The following is a 16414-nucleotide window of genomic DNA, read 5'->3' as shown; positions in this document are numbered from 1 at the left end:
AATCGATGTGGCGTGAAACAGACCTTTTCCTTTCTGTCCTTTCAGGTGTTCCCCTTCCTGAGAGGCAAGGCAGAGGGTTTCTGAGAGCAGAATGAGAAGATGGCAATCCCGCCACATGTACCCGGTCCCGATAATCTCCGCCCGTTCACCCGCGAGTCCCTCGCTGCCATAGAGCAGCGGATCGCTGAGGCAGAAGCTCTCAAGATAAAACGCCAGCATGTGGAAGTGCTTGAGGAAGAAGAACAAAAAGCCAGCAGTAATTTGGAAGCCGGGAAATCCCTCCCACGCATTTATGGGGACCTGCCTCCAGAACTCGTTGGTGTGCCATTGGAAGACCTAGACCCCTTCTACAATGATAAAAAGGTAAGGAAATGGGAAAGCTGTGTGACTGCCAGCCGCATTCTCAGAGAGATGGGCCCTACCCAGATTGCTCAGACATGCAGCTGCCTGCAGCCCAAAGCATGGCCGGGCTGTGACCCTGTCACACTATCCGGACTGGCTCACGACCATGAGTCCCAACCTCAGGGCAGTCTGTCAAGAAGCGGGGCAGAGACCCCAAACTGTGGTATGTTCCATGATTCGTTTTCATCAACCCAGTCACAAGCGTGAATTCCTAAAGCACTACAACAGTCTGACCACGGAGTCCCAGACCGTCCCCTGGGGCACTTCAGTCTCTCTTGGCACCCAGGCAAGCTGGATTTAGTGATCGATGGCTACCATGCACCGGCGAACACAAAAGATTGTTTGCTTCCAGACCCAAGAGACCAGTCACTTACCCCAGGTCAATCTCACACCAGACAACGCTTGTAGCCAATCCTACAATAAACGATCTAAGGATTTATTAATTAAGCAAAGAAATGAGAGTTATTGGAAGGTTGAAGCAGGCAGACACACATACACAGATGAGTTACAGTCTGTGGTTCCAAAGGGGGACCGAGTTGTAGCAATCTGTCAGCTCTGAATGTCTTTTAGGACTAACCCAGATGAACCTGGCGATCTGTACTTCTGGTTTGTAGCTCCAGCCCTGTGAGAGTCCAAACAGCAAAAGAGATGAAACGTTTTTCAGCTATTTTAATTTCCGTCTTCCAGAATTCAAACTGAGAGGAGGAGCTCTTTCGCGAGTAGCCTCTTCATAGGTGTGAGGGGACAGCTCACGAACTCTTTCTGTTGTGATGGCCCCCAATGGCCCATTTCGTTTTGATAGGCCTTCTCGATGGGCAGGAGACGATCCTTCCCGTCTGGGCTCACAGTTTCAGAGCAAACATTTTTTACAGCTGCAAAGCAAAAGCTTACATATAACCGTGTAGCAGGCGAGAAAGAAATTATAAGTGAGATTATTGCAGGCAGCAACTCACAGGCATTTCATGAAGTCTAAACACATGGTTATAAGTCCAGTCCGCATCTTCACTGTACTAATGCACAGGGGAAACAGACGGGTTTCCAGCAATGAATTAGTCAGTGCTTGGCTGGGGCCTAAAGCTGTGACAAGAGCTGACACCTGGTCTGCTCAAGTCAAAGACCCTTCCACCCACCAGGCTCCTGACGGCTCTCCCCGTAGCCAGCTCCTGCCCTCCGCCCCCACACAACACCCTGCTCCACCAAAAATTAACAGTGAAGACCTGAGTCCGGCTCAAGGTTGGAGCAGGCTCCCGAGGCTAAGAATTTACCCTGTCCTGCTGCTGCTGCCCCAGCTCCTACCACTGCTGGTGTCATCTTCCACACTTCCCTGTCTAGGCGCTACAGCTCCATGAAGAGCTCAGACAGGCGTTCTGGGCTTGCTGGAATAATGACTGGGTGGGGTTTCCTGGCCTGCCTCAAGCAGGAGGTCAGACTAGAGGGTCGTAATGGTCCTGTCTGGCCTTAAAATCGATGACTAGTTTTTCCCACTATTTGACCAGCTCTGTGAATGATGGCCATAAGCTGTCATTGCATGGCGCACACCCAGTAGCCTCCAGCACAGTAGGGTGCTACCCCAGGGCCCAAGAATAGTTTTTTCGGGCCCCCTCCCCCACACACAGACCACAATCCCTCATCCCATACATACAATCTCATGAGCCATGAACATTTTTTTCCTCATGGTAATGGGGGTTGCAGCCTGGACTGGGCCCCTCCGGTAAAGTGTACCCTTTCCCCCCCCCATGGGGGGGCCATGTGCTACCCACATGCATCTGAGGTTGTAGGAAACGTGACGTGCTATTATATGGTCCTACGCGAGAACTGGTTGCCCTGGAGGCTAACGTGGTGCACACGTCACTGACGGCGGCATTGGATTGACACATTCTTTATTACTGGGGACGATGTGAAAGAACCCCAGAGAGCATGCCAGACAACCTGCCACCGTAGGCAAAACTGCAGTGTGCTTCCCTCTCCTCATAGACACTGGAGACGGGGGACACCATGGGACACTCTTGAGAACCTGAACAAGGTGAAAAGACAGGTGTTGCCCTTGGCCCCTGACCTTTCTCTGATGCCATGACTTTGTTTTGAACATAAAATCTGTGCTTGGGGTAGCCTTATGTTTTTGTCTGATCAGCTGGACTATGTGTTGTGATAATGACTCTGCCTTCTCTCTCTGTTTTTCAGACATTCATTGTCCTAAACAAAGGAAAAGCGATCTTCCGGTTCAGCACAACCCCTGCCCTCTACATGCTGGGACCCTTCAATCCCCTCAGAAGAGGCGCCATCAAAGTGCTTATACATTCATATCCTTTCATAAATTAAATGGTAGTAAGTCACCAGGACCAGGTGGGATTCACCCAAGAGTTCTGAAGGAACTCAAATCTGAAATTGCAGAATTACTGTGGTACGTGACCTATCACTTAAATCAGCTTCTGGACCAGATGAATGGAGAATAGCTGATGTGACACAAATTTTTTTAAAAGACTCTAGAGGTGATCCTGGCAATTGCAGGCCGGTCAGCCTAATTTCAGTACCAGGCAAATTGGTTGAAACTATAGTAAAGAACAGAATTATCAAACACATAGATGAATACGATTTGCTGGGGAAGAGTCAACATGCCTTTTATAAAAGGAAATCATACCTCACCAATCTATTAGAATTCTTTGAGGGGGGCCAACAAACATGTGGACAAGGGTGATCCAGTGTACTTGGACTGTTGATATAGTTGATATAGTGTACTTGGACTGTCAGAAAGCCTTTGACAAGGTCCCTCACCGAAGGTCCTTAAGCAGACTAAGCAGTCATGGGTTAAGAAAACAGTGAGGTGGCAAAATTTGCAGACAATACACAGTTACTCAAGATAATTAAGTCCAACGCAGACTGCAAAGAGTTACAAAGGGATCTTACAAAGCTGGGTGACTGGTCAACAAAATGGCAGATTAAATTCATTGTTGATAAATGCAAAGTAATGCACATTGGAAAATATAATCCCAGCTATACACACAAAATGATGGGATTACTACTCAAGAACGAGCTCTTGGAATCATTGTAGATAGTTCTCTGAAAACATCTGCTCAATGTGTCAAAAAAAGCTAACAGAGTGTTAGGAACCATTAGGAAAGGAATGGATAATAAGACAGAAAATAGCATAATACCATTATATGAATTCATGGCACACACCCACCTTGAGTATTGTGTGCAGTTCTGGTAGTCCCATCTCAAAAAAGATCTATTAGAACTGGAAAAGGTGCAAAGAAGGGCAACAAAACTGACTAAGGGTATGGAAGAGCTTCCATATGAAAAGAGGTTAAAAGGACTTCGACTTTTGAGCTTGGAAATGAGATGACTAGGGGGATAGAGGTGGCCAGAGGCTGGAGGTGGGCTGTGTTAAGAGTCACCCACGGAGCCCCAGACCCTCGACCTGCCCCGGGTGGGGGCTGGGGGACCCGAGATCAGCCCCCAGCCTGTGTCCCCACCCCCTGAGGGATGCCAGGAAGGGCTGGGGCTCAGGTGCGGGCTGTGGGTGTGGCTGGAGGCAGGGAGTTGACCTCAGTGAAGAGGGACGTTGGTGGAATAGTTTCAGCTTTCCCGATCTCTCCACCATTCTGCGTGGAATAGCAAGTGCCTGGCATCTCTTCTGGGAGCCATGCTCCAGGGCTGGGCTGGAGGGGAACGCTGCCCGTGCTCTTACCGCTGCACCCGGCCTTGGCGAGGACTCAGGGGTCGGGGGGGGGGGATATTTGACATGCCCAGGGAGATTTTCCTTGACCTGGTTGTAAATTATTCAGCATGTTTATCATGATCACCATCTTGGCCAACTGTGTGTTCATGACCATGAGCGACCCCCCGGCGTGGGCCAAGAACGTGGAGTAAGTTCCTTTCCTTCCACTGCTGCTTGTCTTCCCCATGGCTCCCTTCCCTGCGTGGCTGCTCCCTACAGAGAGCTGGCCCGCCCGTCAGACAGGGGCATGAAGGAAAGGTGTGGAGGTGCCGTGGGAAATGGGCACGGTGTAGTTTGGAGACACCCGGGCTGATCTGTCGCCGTGTGTGTGATCTCAGAACGCAAGTTCGGGCCCAGCCCCAGGCCTGGCAACGCTGTGGGGACATTGCTGGCCAGGCCCCACCACTGCTGCCAGCGGCGCGGCTACTGGACACACAGGCCTTCGAGCAGGCAGCAGGTTTTTGAGGGCTGAGCACCCACAATTTGGGGCCGGATTACCAGGGCTCAGCGCCCACGGTCAGCTCAAAGAGCTCCAATTTAGGCACCTAAACAAAGGCCACGGTTTCCAAAATACCCAGCAGCCCCCATGGTGACCCTGCCGGCCTGTGTCCCGTCTGCGCCCCCCGTGCTGGGCTCGTTTGGAAATCTGGCCCCTGGGGCTGAACGCAGCATTGGTATTGGGCAACCCGTCTACACCAAAGCTCCCCATTTTGTTAACGCCAGCAGAGCTCAGCTGCTGTTAGGAGCCAGGAGAAATGACTGACAAGACATTATAGTTTCCCAGCCCTTTTCCAGGAGGGTCCCAGAACCCGTATTGGCGATGCACACACAACATTTTTGCCAGTGTCTTGGATAGTTTCCCCTTTGAGCTGCACTGTTTCTGCTTTCAGGTACACCTTCACCGGGATATACACCTTCGAGTCCATGATAAAGATAGCAGCCAGAGGGTTTTGCATCGACCAATTTACATTCCTACGAGATCCATGGAACTGGCTGGATTTCTGTGTCATCGTCATGGCGTAAGTACTCTCCGTCAGGTCGGGAAGCCCAGCTAAGCAAGCTGTAACGTGTGGTATAGGATGAATTGGAAACAAAGGTCTGGAGCATCGCCAGAGATGTTAGAGCTGGCAAAGTCTATACTGATGGAACACGCCAATTCCTGCGCATGATGGCCAGTCGCTGGTGTGGCTGCCCCCCCATCAGAGACAAGGAGAGCTGTGATTTGTATCCGTGCAGCTAACCTCAGTGCCATGCTGGGTTAAACTTCACTGGGGCATATTGTGGCTTTCCTTGTCTACACGTGGGGTTTTTGAGAGGTCGGTCCCCGTCTGGTCGTGGGACAAAACTGGACATGGTTTTGTCCCCTGTCGGATGGGGGAGGCTGCTCCACCCCATCCGGCTCCTAAAAATAGCACCCCTGCCGTGCAGCATGACCTCGCACGCACCACGTGTGCAAAGTCACGCCGACAGGGGTGGGGTGGCATGACCTCACGCGCACCGTCCTGCCGGCAGGGACGGGGTTAACACCGGCAGGGGCGGGCTCACACCATTCCCAGAAGTACGGGAAGTCCAGTGTTCTGGGAACGTGTGAGCAGGTGTAAAAAGGGATTTGCTCTACCTTGTCTTGAGACCAGAGTAAGCTGCACCAGTGCAGCGTGTGGAAACGAGGGATTTGTCAGCTCACTGGGGCAGGGGACATCTCTGTGTTCTGTGTTTGTACAGTGGGGCCATGGTCCAAGACTGGAGCGCCTATGCATCATCATGAATAAATGGGTGTAACTACGCTGTGTAGACAAGACCTCAGGCACATTGCTCCTGGGAGCTTTCCCCCAGCCTTCTCAAGGCAACACGGCTCCAGACCCTCTCCCCTTAGACTTTGCAAGTAGCTGTGTGTGTCTATTGCATGCCCTTCAGGCACTCACAGCAGCACCCTGTAGGCTCGCTGCAGGTTGGGGGCGCTACCCCTTTTGTCTCTGAACGCGACCGTGACCTAACATGCTGAGAAAACACCCCCTCAGCTCCAACCACCGCGGCGTAGCAGAGGGTGAACTATCCTTCTTCTCCCCTCTCCACAGTTACACCACAGAGTTTGTGGATCTGGGAAATGTCTCGGCTCTACGAACGTTCCGTGTCCTCCGCGCACTGAAAACAATCACCGTGATTCCAGGTAGGCCAAGGACCATTTGCCTTCCAAACCGTCTCCATTCCTTTCTGCAGCGTAAGCTTTAACTTGAAAAACCAGCAGGCCTGCAGATCTTTGCCCTGCGTCTTGGATTATCCCATATACCAGTGCAAAATGAGTGTGAAACACTCCTGCTCTCGTGCAACCATGCTCTCTTTGTACTCACTATCACGGGTGCAACTGACAAGCCAAGTTGGAGGCTGCTGGAAAAAACGGCCCCTTGTCTGTTGAGAAGTGAAGGCATTTTTCTTCGAGCTCAGGACATTGTGGCATTTCTCCTGCTAAATGCCCCAGCAGCATCACCGCCCAATACCATTATAACACCCTGTTTCACTTGTGCATAACTTTGCACGCACAAAAAGATCCTTTGGAGCTGAAATTTCCCATGTTCCAAAGCGATTTTTTTCCCATGGAACATTTTGAGGAAAATGCATTGAATTGTTTCACGTTATTTTCCATCTTAAAAAGAAAAAAGACGACGTTTCAGACTTTGGCTATGTCCACACACGAAGCTAGGAGCGTGTTCCCAGCTCCTGTAGACGTGCTCGCGCTCACTGAGCTACAGATCGGCGAGTAGCTACGGTAGCGCGGACAGCGGCGAGCCGTGGTACAAGTTAGCTGCCCTGAGTCCAAACCTTGTTAGGGTGGCTAAGCTACGGCACCGCTTGCCACTTCCCATGCGATGCCCCTACACGGCTATTTTTAGCGCACTAGCTCAGTGAGAGCTAGCGCAGGTATGTCCATCTGAGCTGGGACTCACTCCTCTCGCTCCAAGTGTAATGGAGCCTTTAGGGTCAAATCCAGCTGGTTTTTACACATTCATTCAGTGGAGCTGTTCATGAGGAGAGATGAAAAACACTGGGTCTGTTCAGCTTGGAAAAGAGACGACTAAGCGGGGATATGATGGAGGTCTATAAAACCATGAGTGGTGTGGAGAAAGTGTATAAGGAAGTGTTCTTTACCCCTTCACGTAACACAAGAAGCAGGGGTCACCCAGTGAAATTAATAGGTGGCAGGTTTAAAACAAACATCAGAAAGTGCTTCTTCATACAACACACTGTCAACCTGTGGAACTCACTGCCAGGGGATGTTGTGAAGGCCAAAAGTATAGCTGAGTTCAGAAAAGAAATGAGATACGTTCCTGGAGAATAGGTCTATCAATGGCTAATAGCTAAGAGGGTCAGGGACACACCCCGGGGTCTGGGTGTCCCTAAACTTCTGATTGCCAGAAGCTGGGACTGGACGACAAGGGATGAATTGCTATAAATTGCTCTGTGACCCTAACTGACCGCAGACTTGTATCTTGGCCTTGATTTTAGCGAGGGCTCCCCGGGGCCACCGGCACTGCGTGCACAGGCGGGAGGCTAGGCAGCTAAAAGCGTGCAGCTGCCAGCACAAAGAGACGAGCACCTCATTCCAGACCCGCCATTCGGCCTGCAGTCGTAGGGCGTATCTACCCTGCAGTTAGATGCCCACGGCTGGCCCAGGTGGGCCAGTTGACTTGGGCCTGCAGGACTCAGGCTCGGGGGGTCTTTCACTGCGGTGTAGACATTTGGTCTCTGGCTGCAGCCTGAGCTCTGGGACCCTCCCACCTCTCAGGGTCTTAGAGCCCAGGCTGAACGTCTACACTGCAATTAAACAGCCCCTTAAGCCTGAGCCCCTTAACCCGAGTCAGCCGCAGATGCCTACCTACAGTGTAATTAGCTTCCCTAGAGGCCAATCCGGGACTCCTGCTAGTCCCCTTAGCCCTGCCTCTAGATGGGGTCGGGTTATAAACTCAAACTCCCTGGCTGTGTGGCCGGATGTCAGCCAGCTGTTGGGCCCTCACCCCTGACCACACACAGGGCTACTTCTGATGAGGTGAAGCACAGCAAGGAGCTCAGGTTCAGTGGGGGAGGTCGCCTTGCTGGGACAGTGCAGAGCCCTTCGGGCAAGCAGCCGCTACCAGGGCATCTGGCCGTAGTGGCTGCCAACTGTGTCCAGTGGATCCTAACGTTCCTCAGGCAGAGACCCAGGCGAGTCTCCTGGCATTGCAGGAGTAGCCAAGCAGAAGACGGTCTGGGGAAATCTTGTCAGGGCAAGAAGTGTTATGCCCTGGCTGCTTTCACTGCCTGCCAAGACAGAGGGAACCTAACAGCAGCTCAATTCTGCTTGTTTTACTGAGTCCAAATGCAACACCAGGGGGGAAAGCCCCACGAACTCCCTAGCAGACAAAGAGTTAAAAGCAAAACAAAACAGCCACTCCCCAGCCCAGCTTCTGGCTTAGGAATAGGGCTGTTGGGTTTTGCATCTTCCCTCAGTTCCACAATGCGGGAGTCAAACGGGCACATAGAATCCTAGAAGATGAGGTCGGAAGGAACCGCGGGAGGTATCTAGTCCCACCCCCTGCTCAAAGCAGGACTAACCCCAGCTAAATCATCCCAGGCAGGGCTTTGTCAAGCTGCAGCTTAAAAACCTCTAAGGATGGAGATTCCACCTCCTCGCTAGGTAACCCATTCCAGTGCTTCACTGCCCTCCTAGGAAAAAAGTTTTTCCTAATGTCCAACCTAGATCTCCCCCACTGCAACTTGAGACCATTGCTCCTTGTTCTGTCATCTGCCACCACTGAGAACAGCCTAGCTCCATCCTCCCTGGAACCCCGCTTCAGGTAGTTAAAGGCTGCTATCAAATCCTCCCCCCCTCCCCATTCTTCTCTCTTGCAAACTAAACAAGCCCAGTTCCCTCAGCCTCTCCTTGTAAGTCGCGTGCTCCAGCCCATGTGCCCACTCCCCCCCAGCTAAGAGCTCTGAATGGATTCCAGGGCTGTAAGGCAGGGCCAACAGAGACCATTAAAGTCACTTTTATTCCAGGATAAACAATGCGCTTCCCAACCAGAGTAATTAATCTGGAACGAAATGGTTTTATCTGGACTGGCGTCTCGACGGCACCAACAGCTATTCTGGAGTGGTTTCTTCTCCTCTAATGGGTCCAGTCAGTCTCCCCATGTAGACAGGTCCGTAGAAGGGTTGCAGTTGGAGTTTTACCTCAGCAGGTGGAAAAACTGGCACGTGACTGGGACAAACTAATCCCCAGTGTGTATTTGGACAAGAAATGGGTCCAACGCAATTGCCAGATCTGAGCCCACCTGTGCTTGGGGACTGCTTTGCACTCTAGAGATGAATTCTGAGGCTGGTCCATCACTAGTTTGGAGATCACGCAAGGGGAATAAATATCTTCTCATCAAAGTGAGTGTCAGGGTGTGTTCAATAACCTGCTCCTGCTCGGTTTGGGACAGGAAGCTATTATGCTTTCGGAGCGAAAGAGGAGGTAACCTTAGCCCCTGATGCGAACTGTCGCTCCATCCCCTTTATCAGAAGCAGAAAGTTTTCCCCATGTCAGAGGGTTAGGATCAGAGCAGAAGGACTTGGCAGAGCTGAAAGTTCTCCCGGTGGTTACAGGCAAATACACTCCTTTAGGTTCTGGGACACCAGAATTTTCTGCCCTGAGATCAGGGTTAGCAAATAATTCATCCCAGGTGCAACAGCACAGAACCTGATCCTGTTTATTTTAACCTCCAGGTGACTTTATTTGACAAATTTCAAATGAGAGGAAAAACACACAATAGAGGGGAATTAGAAACCATCAGGCTAAAATAGGATCTGTTTCTGTAATGGACAGATTAGGGCCAGTCTAGGGATGCTTCCATCATATCCATCTAAGTGTGTTTGTAAAACCTGCTTTTTTGTGTAATCTAACACGTCAAAAGTATTGTTTGTGGGCACAGAGTGATTCAAAACCTCAGGGACAGCAGATATCGTTACACAGGAGTAATTAATGCTTCAGGCTGTGAGCTGGAGTCAGGAAAGAATTTGCAGCTAGAATAAGGGATTTTTCAGTTCACTGGCAATTCCAAACGCCCGGGAAAAAATCGTTTGAGGATTAATCGAAAATGAAAATTTTTGGTGAATTGAATAGTTAAAAAAAATCATTTCTGATTGACCAATGATGTTTTGCTTTAACAAAATCTAAATGTTTGGATTTTGACCATTTAAAACGTTTTAAATTGTTTGTTAAATTAAACCTAAAGGAAATTTGTAAACAGAAAGTTGTTTTGAACTGAAAAATCGAAACATTTCATTTTAAAAATGTTAAAACCAAAAAGGTTTTTTAAAAAATAAAATTTTAATCTTTGTGGAGGTTTTTTTTCCACCTGAAACAATTTACAAAATGCTTTGGTGTCGCCAGATATGCGTTTTGTGCCAAAAGAAACAGTTTTGGTGGAAAAATGTCACCCTGTTTTATTTACAAACTCTCGTATCATAGCATTGCACCACAGGCAGGTGAATTTTTATCAGAAGGGGTCTTGCCTTACCCTGAAATCCAGGTTCTGCTGGAGTTAGGGTGCTGGGCAGCTCTTACGGGACGCATGAGCTCAATAGCAATATTAGAACATTACCGATGATTAACAAATTAATGACTATACTGATAATAACGTCTCCCTCATCAGGGCTGAAGACAATTGTTGGAGCTTTGGTACAGTCCGTGAAGAAGCTCTCTGACGTCATGATTCTCACAGTCTTCTGTCTGAGCGTTTTTGCACTTATTGGCCTTCAATTGTTCATGGGCAACCTTCGGCAAAAATGCGTCAGGTGGCCGCCCCCTATAAATGAAACTTTGCAAGAGGACTTCTTTGGAATGGACAACGACACGCTCGCTAATACAGCTCTCTACGGCAACACAACTGGATTGAGTAACGGCACTTTTGACTGGGATTCTTACGTCAACGACGAAGGTAAATACTCGTGTGCCTTCTCTCTGCTGTTAAAATGTGCCAAAGTCAACAACATTATTGACTTGTCGCCAGCATTTAGAGCCCCTCTCCTCAGCCAATCAGCTGTCCACCATCCTCACTGGAAAATTTCACACCATGTGACAAAGCCAATGGCGAATCCAAACTGGCCACAAAAACAAAAAGCTGGAGTTGTTTTGGAATCCAAAAACACAAATGAATATTTTTGTCCAAAACCAGAAAATCAAAATGTTTTGGCCGAAAAAAAAGGGGGGGTTAAAATAAAAGTGCAGAACCCTCCCCTCCCCCCCCCCTTTTTTTTTTGTTTTGTTTTTTTTTTTTGCAAGGAGCCATGCACCAAGGGTGGAGAGAGAATTCTTGAAACTGCTGCCGTCTCCGGGGTCATTCCACAGTGCAGGCACATTTATACAGGCGGCAGAACCAGCTGCTAGGCAGCCTCGGATCTCCGACTGTCGCTGCCAAGTAACCCTGCAGCGGGCTAGGTATTGGATGGAGCATTTCACATCTTGTTTGGAGCACTCAGCAGAACTCAGCGGAAGGTCACGTTACATGTTGATCGAGGTGCTTTATTCCAACAGCACAAGTGGCTGGGACATTAAACACGGCAGCAAGGCTCCTTAGTGGGGGAGTTAAAGTCAATACCCACGAACTACTGAGATCTATGCAAACAGCCATGGCACATTCTGGCCGTGCATTCATTGCTCACACCAGAGCAACGCATCATGGCCTAAAATTCCACATGTGGGACGGCTTTTCAGCCCTCCACTGGTAGTTAAAGAGAAACGCGGTGGCTGGAAAGGAGTCGCCGATTGGGATGCACAGGACAGGCTCCAGATAGGTCCCTCCAGACATGAGGCTGTTCAGGTAACACCCAAGGTGGGATACTAATTGCAGCTTCATGCTCCCACCACTGCAGCTGGCTCAGGCTGCTGATCCGCTCCCGCCAGAAGGGCCTGAGTCCCCCGGGCAGGTTCCCCATTTCAGTAAATGGAATGAAATTCTCTCTTCGACATGTCTCAGCAGCGGCTTCGGTTCTTGTCTGGGCGGGTCACTGGCAACATCAGAGAGGCGTGAGCTTGATGCATTTCCGGCCTGGGTGCCGTTTGCTGGCTGGTGTTTGAGGAAGGTGTGGGCTGGTAGGGACAGGGACGTCCGGGAAAAGGCGCTTGTAGTGGGCTCAGCTTGGGGCTGGTTCTTTTCCACAGTTTCCCAGTAGAGTACGTGCAAACATTTACTCACCTGAAACCTGCAGAGCTTGTCTCCTGCCTTCTCCTTCCCTTTCTGTGAATGAATGTTCACACCTGTGACCCCTGGCTTGCGAGAACTTTCGTAGAAAGAGAACAGTAACACGCATTCACACTCACCAGCTGGTTTGGGAGTCAGCCAGTCAGGCAAGTGAAACAAAACCCTGTGACTAACGTCACCTGGGCCAATTAGCACATCATGACTAGCAAACACGGGGAGCAATCGCTACAGTGAATGTTTTCTGTGCGATCCAGTGGCCAGGACACAAGCCAATTAGCCATTGGTTGAATAATTGCAAATGGTACCAAACGTGCGACAAGCACTGTCTGCCATTCTCACCTCGTGCTTTTGTTCTGAATCGCACAGGGAATTTCTACTTTTTGGAGGGAGCGCTCGACGCCCTGCTCTGCGGGAACAGCAGCGACGCCGGGTGAGTGGGGTCTGTTCCGACCAGCACGGACAGACCTGTGTGTCCCCTTGGGAGGGAAATAATGAGACCGACCTTGGCTTAGTAAGGGGTTAGACCAGCCAACAAGTGACTGGTGTGACTTGGGAGAAGAGGGTTGTGCGCACGAATGACCCTTGTATGTCTGGGCACAGATCTTTTGGAGATTGTGATGGGGAAACCTCTGATCCCGTCTTCTTCGCTCTCACACAGACCGTTCAGAGCCCTCTCTTTTGTGGACACCACCATGTAGTTTAGTGACAGTGCTTCACCTGGCGAGGCCATACTATTTACAGAGTCATTTGACTTAAGTACCCCTTCACCCGAGGGCTGGGGGTGGGAAAATGTGTCTCCACGCAGAGAGCTCCGTTCATCAGGCCCAGCTACTCTTGTCTCTCTCCCTCTTCTTCTTTCCCAGCCCTTGCGCTTCCTTCCTCTGCTCCTTTACCCACGCCCCTTGTTAGTGGGCTAATTAGCTCATTAGCTCCCCAGCCCTAATCTGATCTGATAATCAGGAGCTCCTCTCCTTAATTAGGCCCTGTCTGGGACCCCAACTGGCTAGACAGGGACCAGGGTGCTGGTTCAGTTGCTGAAAAGTTCCAGAGGGGTAGCCGTGTTAGTCTGTATACAGCAAAAACAACGAGAGTCCTGTAGCACTTTAAAGACTAACAAATTTAATTTCTGCATAAGCTTTCGTGGGCTGTAACCCGCTTTGTCAGATGTAAGGAATAGAAATCACATAGGAGGCATATATATACACGTATCCAAAGGAAGTAACAACAATGGGGAAGGTGGATAAAAACAAAGTCCATTCAGTTAGAGTAGTTGAGGCCTATTCACAGCCATTGAGTAGGAGGTGAGAATGTGTGATCAGTGACAATTACTTCTTATAATGAGAGAACCATTCCAAGTCCCGATTCAGACCCAGTTTGATTGTGTCAAGTTTGCAGATCAGTTCAAGTTCAGCAGTTTCTCTTTGAAGTCTGTTTTGAAGTTTTTTTGTAGAAGTATGGCAACTTTCAAGTCATTGACAGAGTGTCCTGGGAGATTGACGTGCTCTCCGACTGGTTTATGGATGTTGTTAATTTTTATGTCTGATTTGTGTCCATTTATTCTTTTGCGTAGTGACAGTCCAGTTTGGCCAATGTACATGGCAGGGGGCATTGCTGGCACACGATGGCATATATAACATTAGTGGATGTACAGGTGAATGAGCCCCTTATGCTGTGGCTGATGTGGTTAGGACCAGTGATGGTATCACTAGAGTCGATGTGTGGGCAGAGCTGACAGCGGGGTTTGTTGCAGGGATAGGTTCCTGGGTTGGTCTTTTTGTATGGTGTATGGTTGCTGGTGAGTATTTGCTTCAGGTTGGGGGCTGTCTGTAAGCCAGGATGGGTCTGCCGCCCACTGCCTGAGCGAGTGAGGGATCATCTGCTAGGATAGGTTGTAGATCTTTAATGATGTGCTGGAGAGATTTCAGCTGGGGGCTGTAGGTGATGGCCAGTGGTGTTCTGTTGTTTTCTTTGTTGGGTCTGTCCTGTAGTAGGTGACTTCTGGGTACCCGTCTGGCTCTGTCAATTTGTTTCTTCACCTCTCCAGGTGGGTATTGTAGTTTTAAGAATGTTTTATGGAGATCCTGTGGGTGTTTGTCTCTGTCTGAGGGATCGGAGCAAATCCGGTTGTATCTTAAGGCTTGGCTGTAGACAATGGATTGTGTAATGTGTCCAGGGTTGCAGGGTTCCCTGGGTCAGCCACGTCCCCACAGCCAGGGGGCTGCTCTCTTTACTGTGGAGGAAAAGGAGTCTGAGGTATTTGTACCTCCTCCTGGGGAAGGTCCCGCTGGGGGCGCCTGGGGACCAATGCCAGGGGGTTGCTCTGGGCCGACTCCAGCACTGAATGACTCTGAAGAGCCATTGAACAGACTGCAGCGCTCTGCCTGCCCCGTTCCCCCTCCCGGCGGGCACAGCCGGCTGGGGAGTGCAGATCCCCGGGGGCAGCGCTGGAACAGACGGAGAGAGGTGAAACCCAGATACCAGCTGGCAGAGCCGGGGCGAGGCCCGAGCAGGCTAGCCAGTTGCTTAAGGCCCCGAGCAGCTCAAGGGCCCCTATTAATTATTGGTATGTGTTGGGCGTGGGGGGGAATATTCCTGCTCAGGGCCCCAGTGGGCTCGCACTGGCACTGCCAGCCAGCGGGGCAGCTGCAGCTCCCTCCACCTCCTCCCAGCGGCACTGGAGAACACCTCCGCCCGCTCACTCCCGAGCGCTTCTTCTAGGCCAGCTCAGAGCCGGGCCTGCCCCCAGCAGAGGCAGCCCCGTGTGCTGGGTTTTCAGCTCATAACGTGCTGAGACCGACAGACTGCGTGAGGGGGGAGCTCCCATCGGGTGTGAATTCTGCCCTTCGCACGGCTAGCCGCGTGCTCTACCCACTAAGCCCCGCTGCCCCGGCTGCGTCCAGGCTCCCACCTTCCCCCGACTGGCCATTCCGAACCCACTCAAATGGACCAGCGCTGGAGCTGGGGTTTTCAAGCCTGGCTGCCTAAGGGGAGGCTCTGTGCCCAGCCTGAGATGCCCCAAGAGGCTGATTGTCAGGAGGTGTTGAGCACCTGGCCTGTGGCGCTTTAGGGCATCTTAGGCTGAGTGCCCCCCAGCTGGCGCCCCCCGAATCACTGATCACTCGCAAAAATCTTGGCCACGAATCCTGATTAGGTACCCAAGTAAGTGGCATGTTTTCAAAAGTCCTGTCCAAGCAGCAGCTCCCGGGGAAGTCCATGGGAAGGGCTGAGCGCGCAGGACTTGAAAATCAGGCCACTCTGGGTACGTCTGCACTGCAGTAAAACACTCAGAGCTGGCCCGGGCCAGCTGGGTCTGGCTCTGCGGGGCTCAGGCAGTGGGGCTATGAGTTTGCAGTGCAGCTGTTTGGGCACGGGCTGGAGCCCGGGCTCCGGAGGTACTGCACCCAGCACGGAGCCGCTGGCAGGGCATGATGAACTGCTCAGCCAGGATGGCAACATGTGGGTCCCAGAATCCAACATGGTAATGGAGGGGAGCCAGCAGCAGAGGCCAAAGGAAGCAAACAAAGCGACTCTGCTGATGAGATCGGTCCCAGAGGAGGCTCTGCCGCGGAAGCAGCTGCAGCACGTCCTGGGGCTGCACTCGGAGGAGCATTTGGATGCCCTCACCTCCCAGCCTGGCGAAATTCCCACTGAAGAACTGGCAGCAGAAAGTGAAGAGGCAGAAGCCACCCCACAGCCTGGTAAGTTTCTGGCTCCAATTTCGTGTTTATTAAAGTAGGAATTAAGAAAGGGGAGGGATTTCTGGTCCAAGAACCAATGCAAAAGTCATGACAAGCCCTGGGTAGTAGCATGGATCGGCTAACGGCAGATTGCTTGCCAGCACTTTGACATCTCCCCCCCCAACCGCCACCCAGTGCCATTCAAAACGGAGCTTGGGAAACACAAACAGTAAAACAAGGAATAACAGTGAATTTTTACTAGCCCGGTGCACATTTTTGCTAGGGCATTCCGGTTTGTTAAAAATAACAACCTCAGTTGCCTTCCCTGGATGTACACTGCTCCATGCCAACCCATGCCATGGGTGTAACAAGCACCTCAAAACCGTGAACTTGGGCCGGGA

At 50.9% G+C, this 16414-nt stretch overlaps 1 protein-coding gene across 1 annotated transcript in view; it reads left to right on the top strand.

Moving 5' to 3' along the window:
- The window catches only part of SCN4A (sodium voltage-gated channel alpha subunit 4), a 111340-nt gene that overhangs the window by 26075 nt on the left and 68851 nt on the right, over window positions 1-16414 (top strand). The window contains exons 2-8 of the mRNA XM_067556282.1: window positions 46-363; window positions 2584-2702; window positions 4179-4268; window positions 5011-5139; window positions 6196-6287; window positions 10789-11073; window positions 12703-12766. Coding sequence (XP_067412383.1) covers window positions 100-363; window positions 2584-2702; window positions 4179-4268; window positions 5011-5139; window positions 6196-6287; window positions 10789-11073; window positions 12703-12766 — 1043 coding nt within the window. The 5' untranslated portion in view covers window positions 46-99. The remainder of the gene's footprint in view (window positions 1-45; window positions 364-2583; window positions 2703-4178; window positions 4269-5010; window positions 5140-6195; window positions 6288-10788; window positions 11074-12702; window positions 12767-16414) is intronic.

The sequence above is a fragment of the Emydura macquarii genome, unplaced genomic scaffold (genome assembly GCF_026122565.2).
Source record: "Emydura macquarii macquarii isolate MOO-44397 ecotype Brisbane River unplaced genomic scaffold, CSIRO-AGI_Emac_v2 contig_1692, whole genome shotgun sequence".
NCBI classification, from domain to species: domain Eukaryota; kingdom Metazoa; phylum Chordata; order Testudines; family Chelidae; genus Emydura; species Emydura macquarii.
Note: the sequence above shows the minus strand (reverse complement) of the source record. Positions and strands in the feature narration are given on the sequence as shown.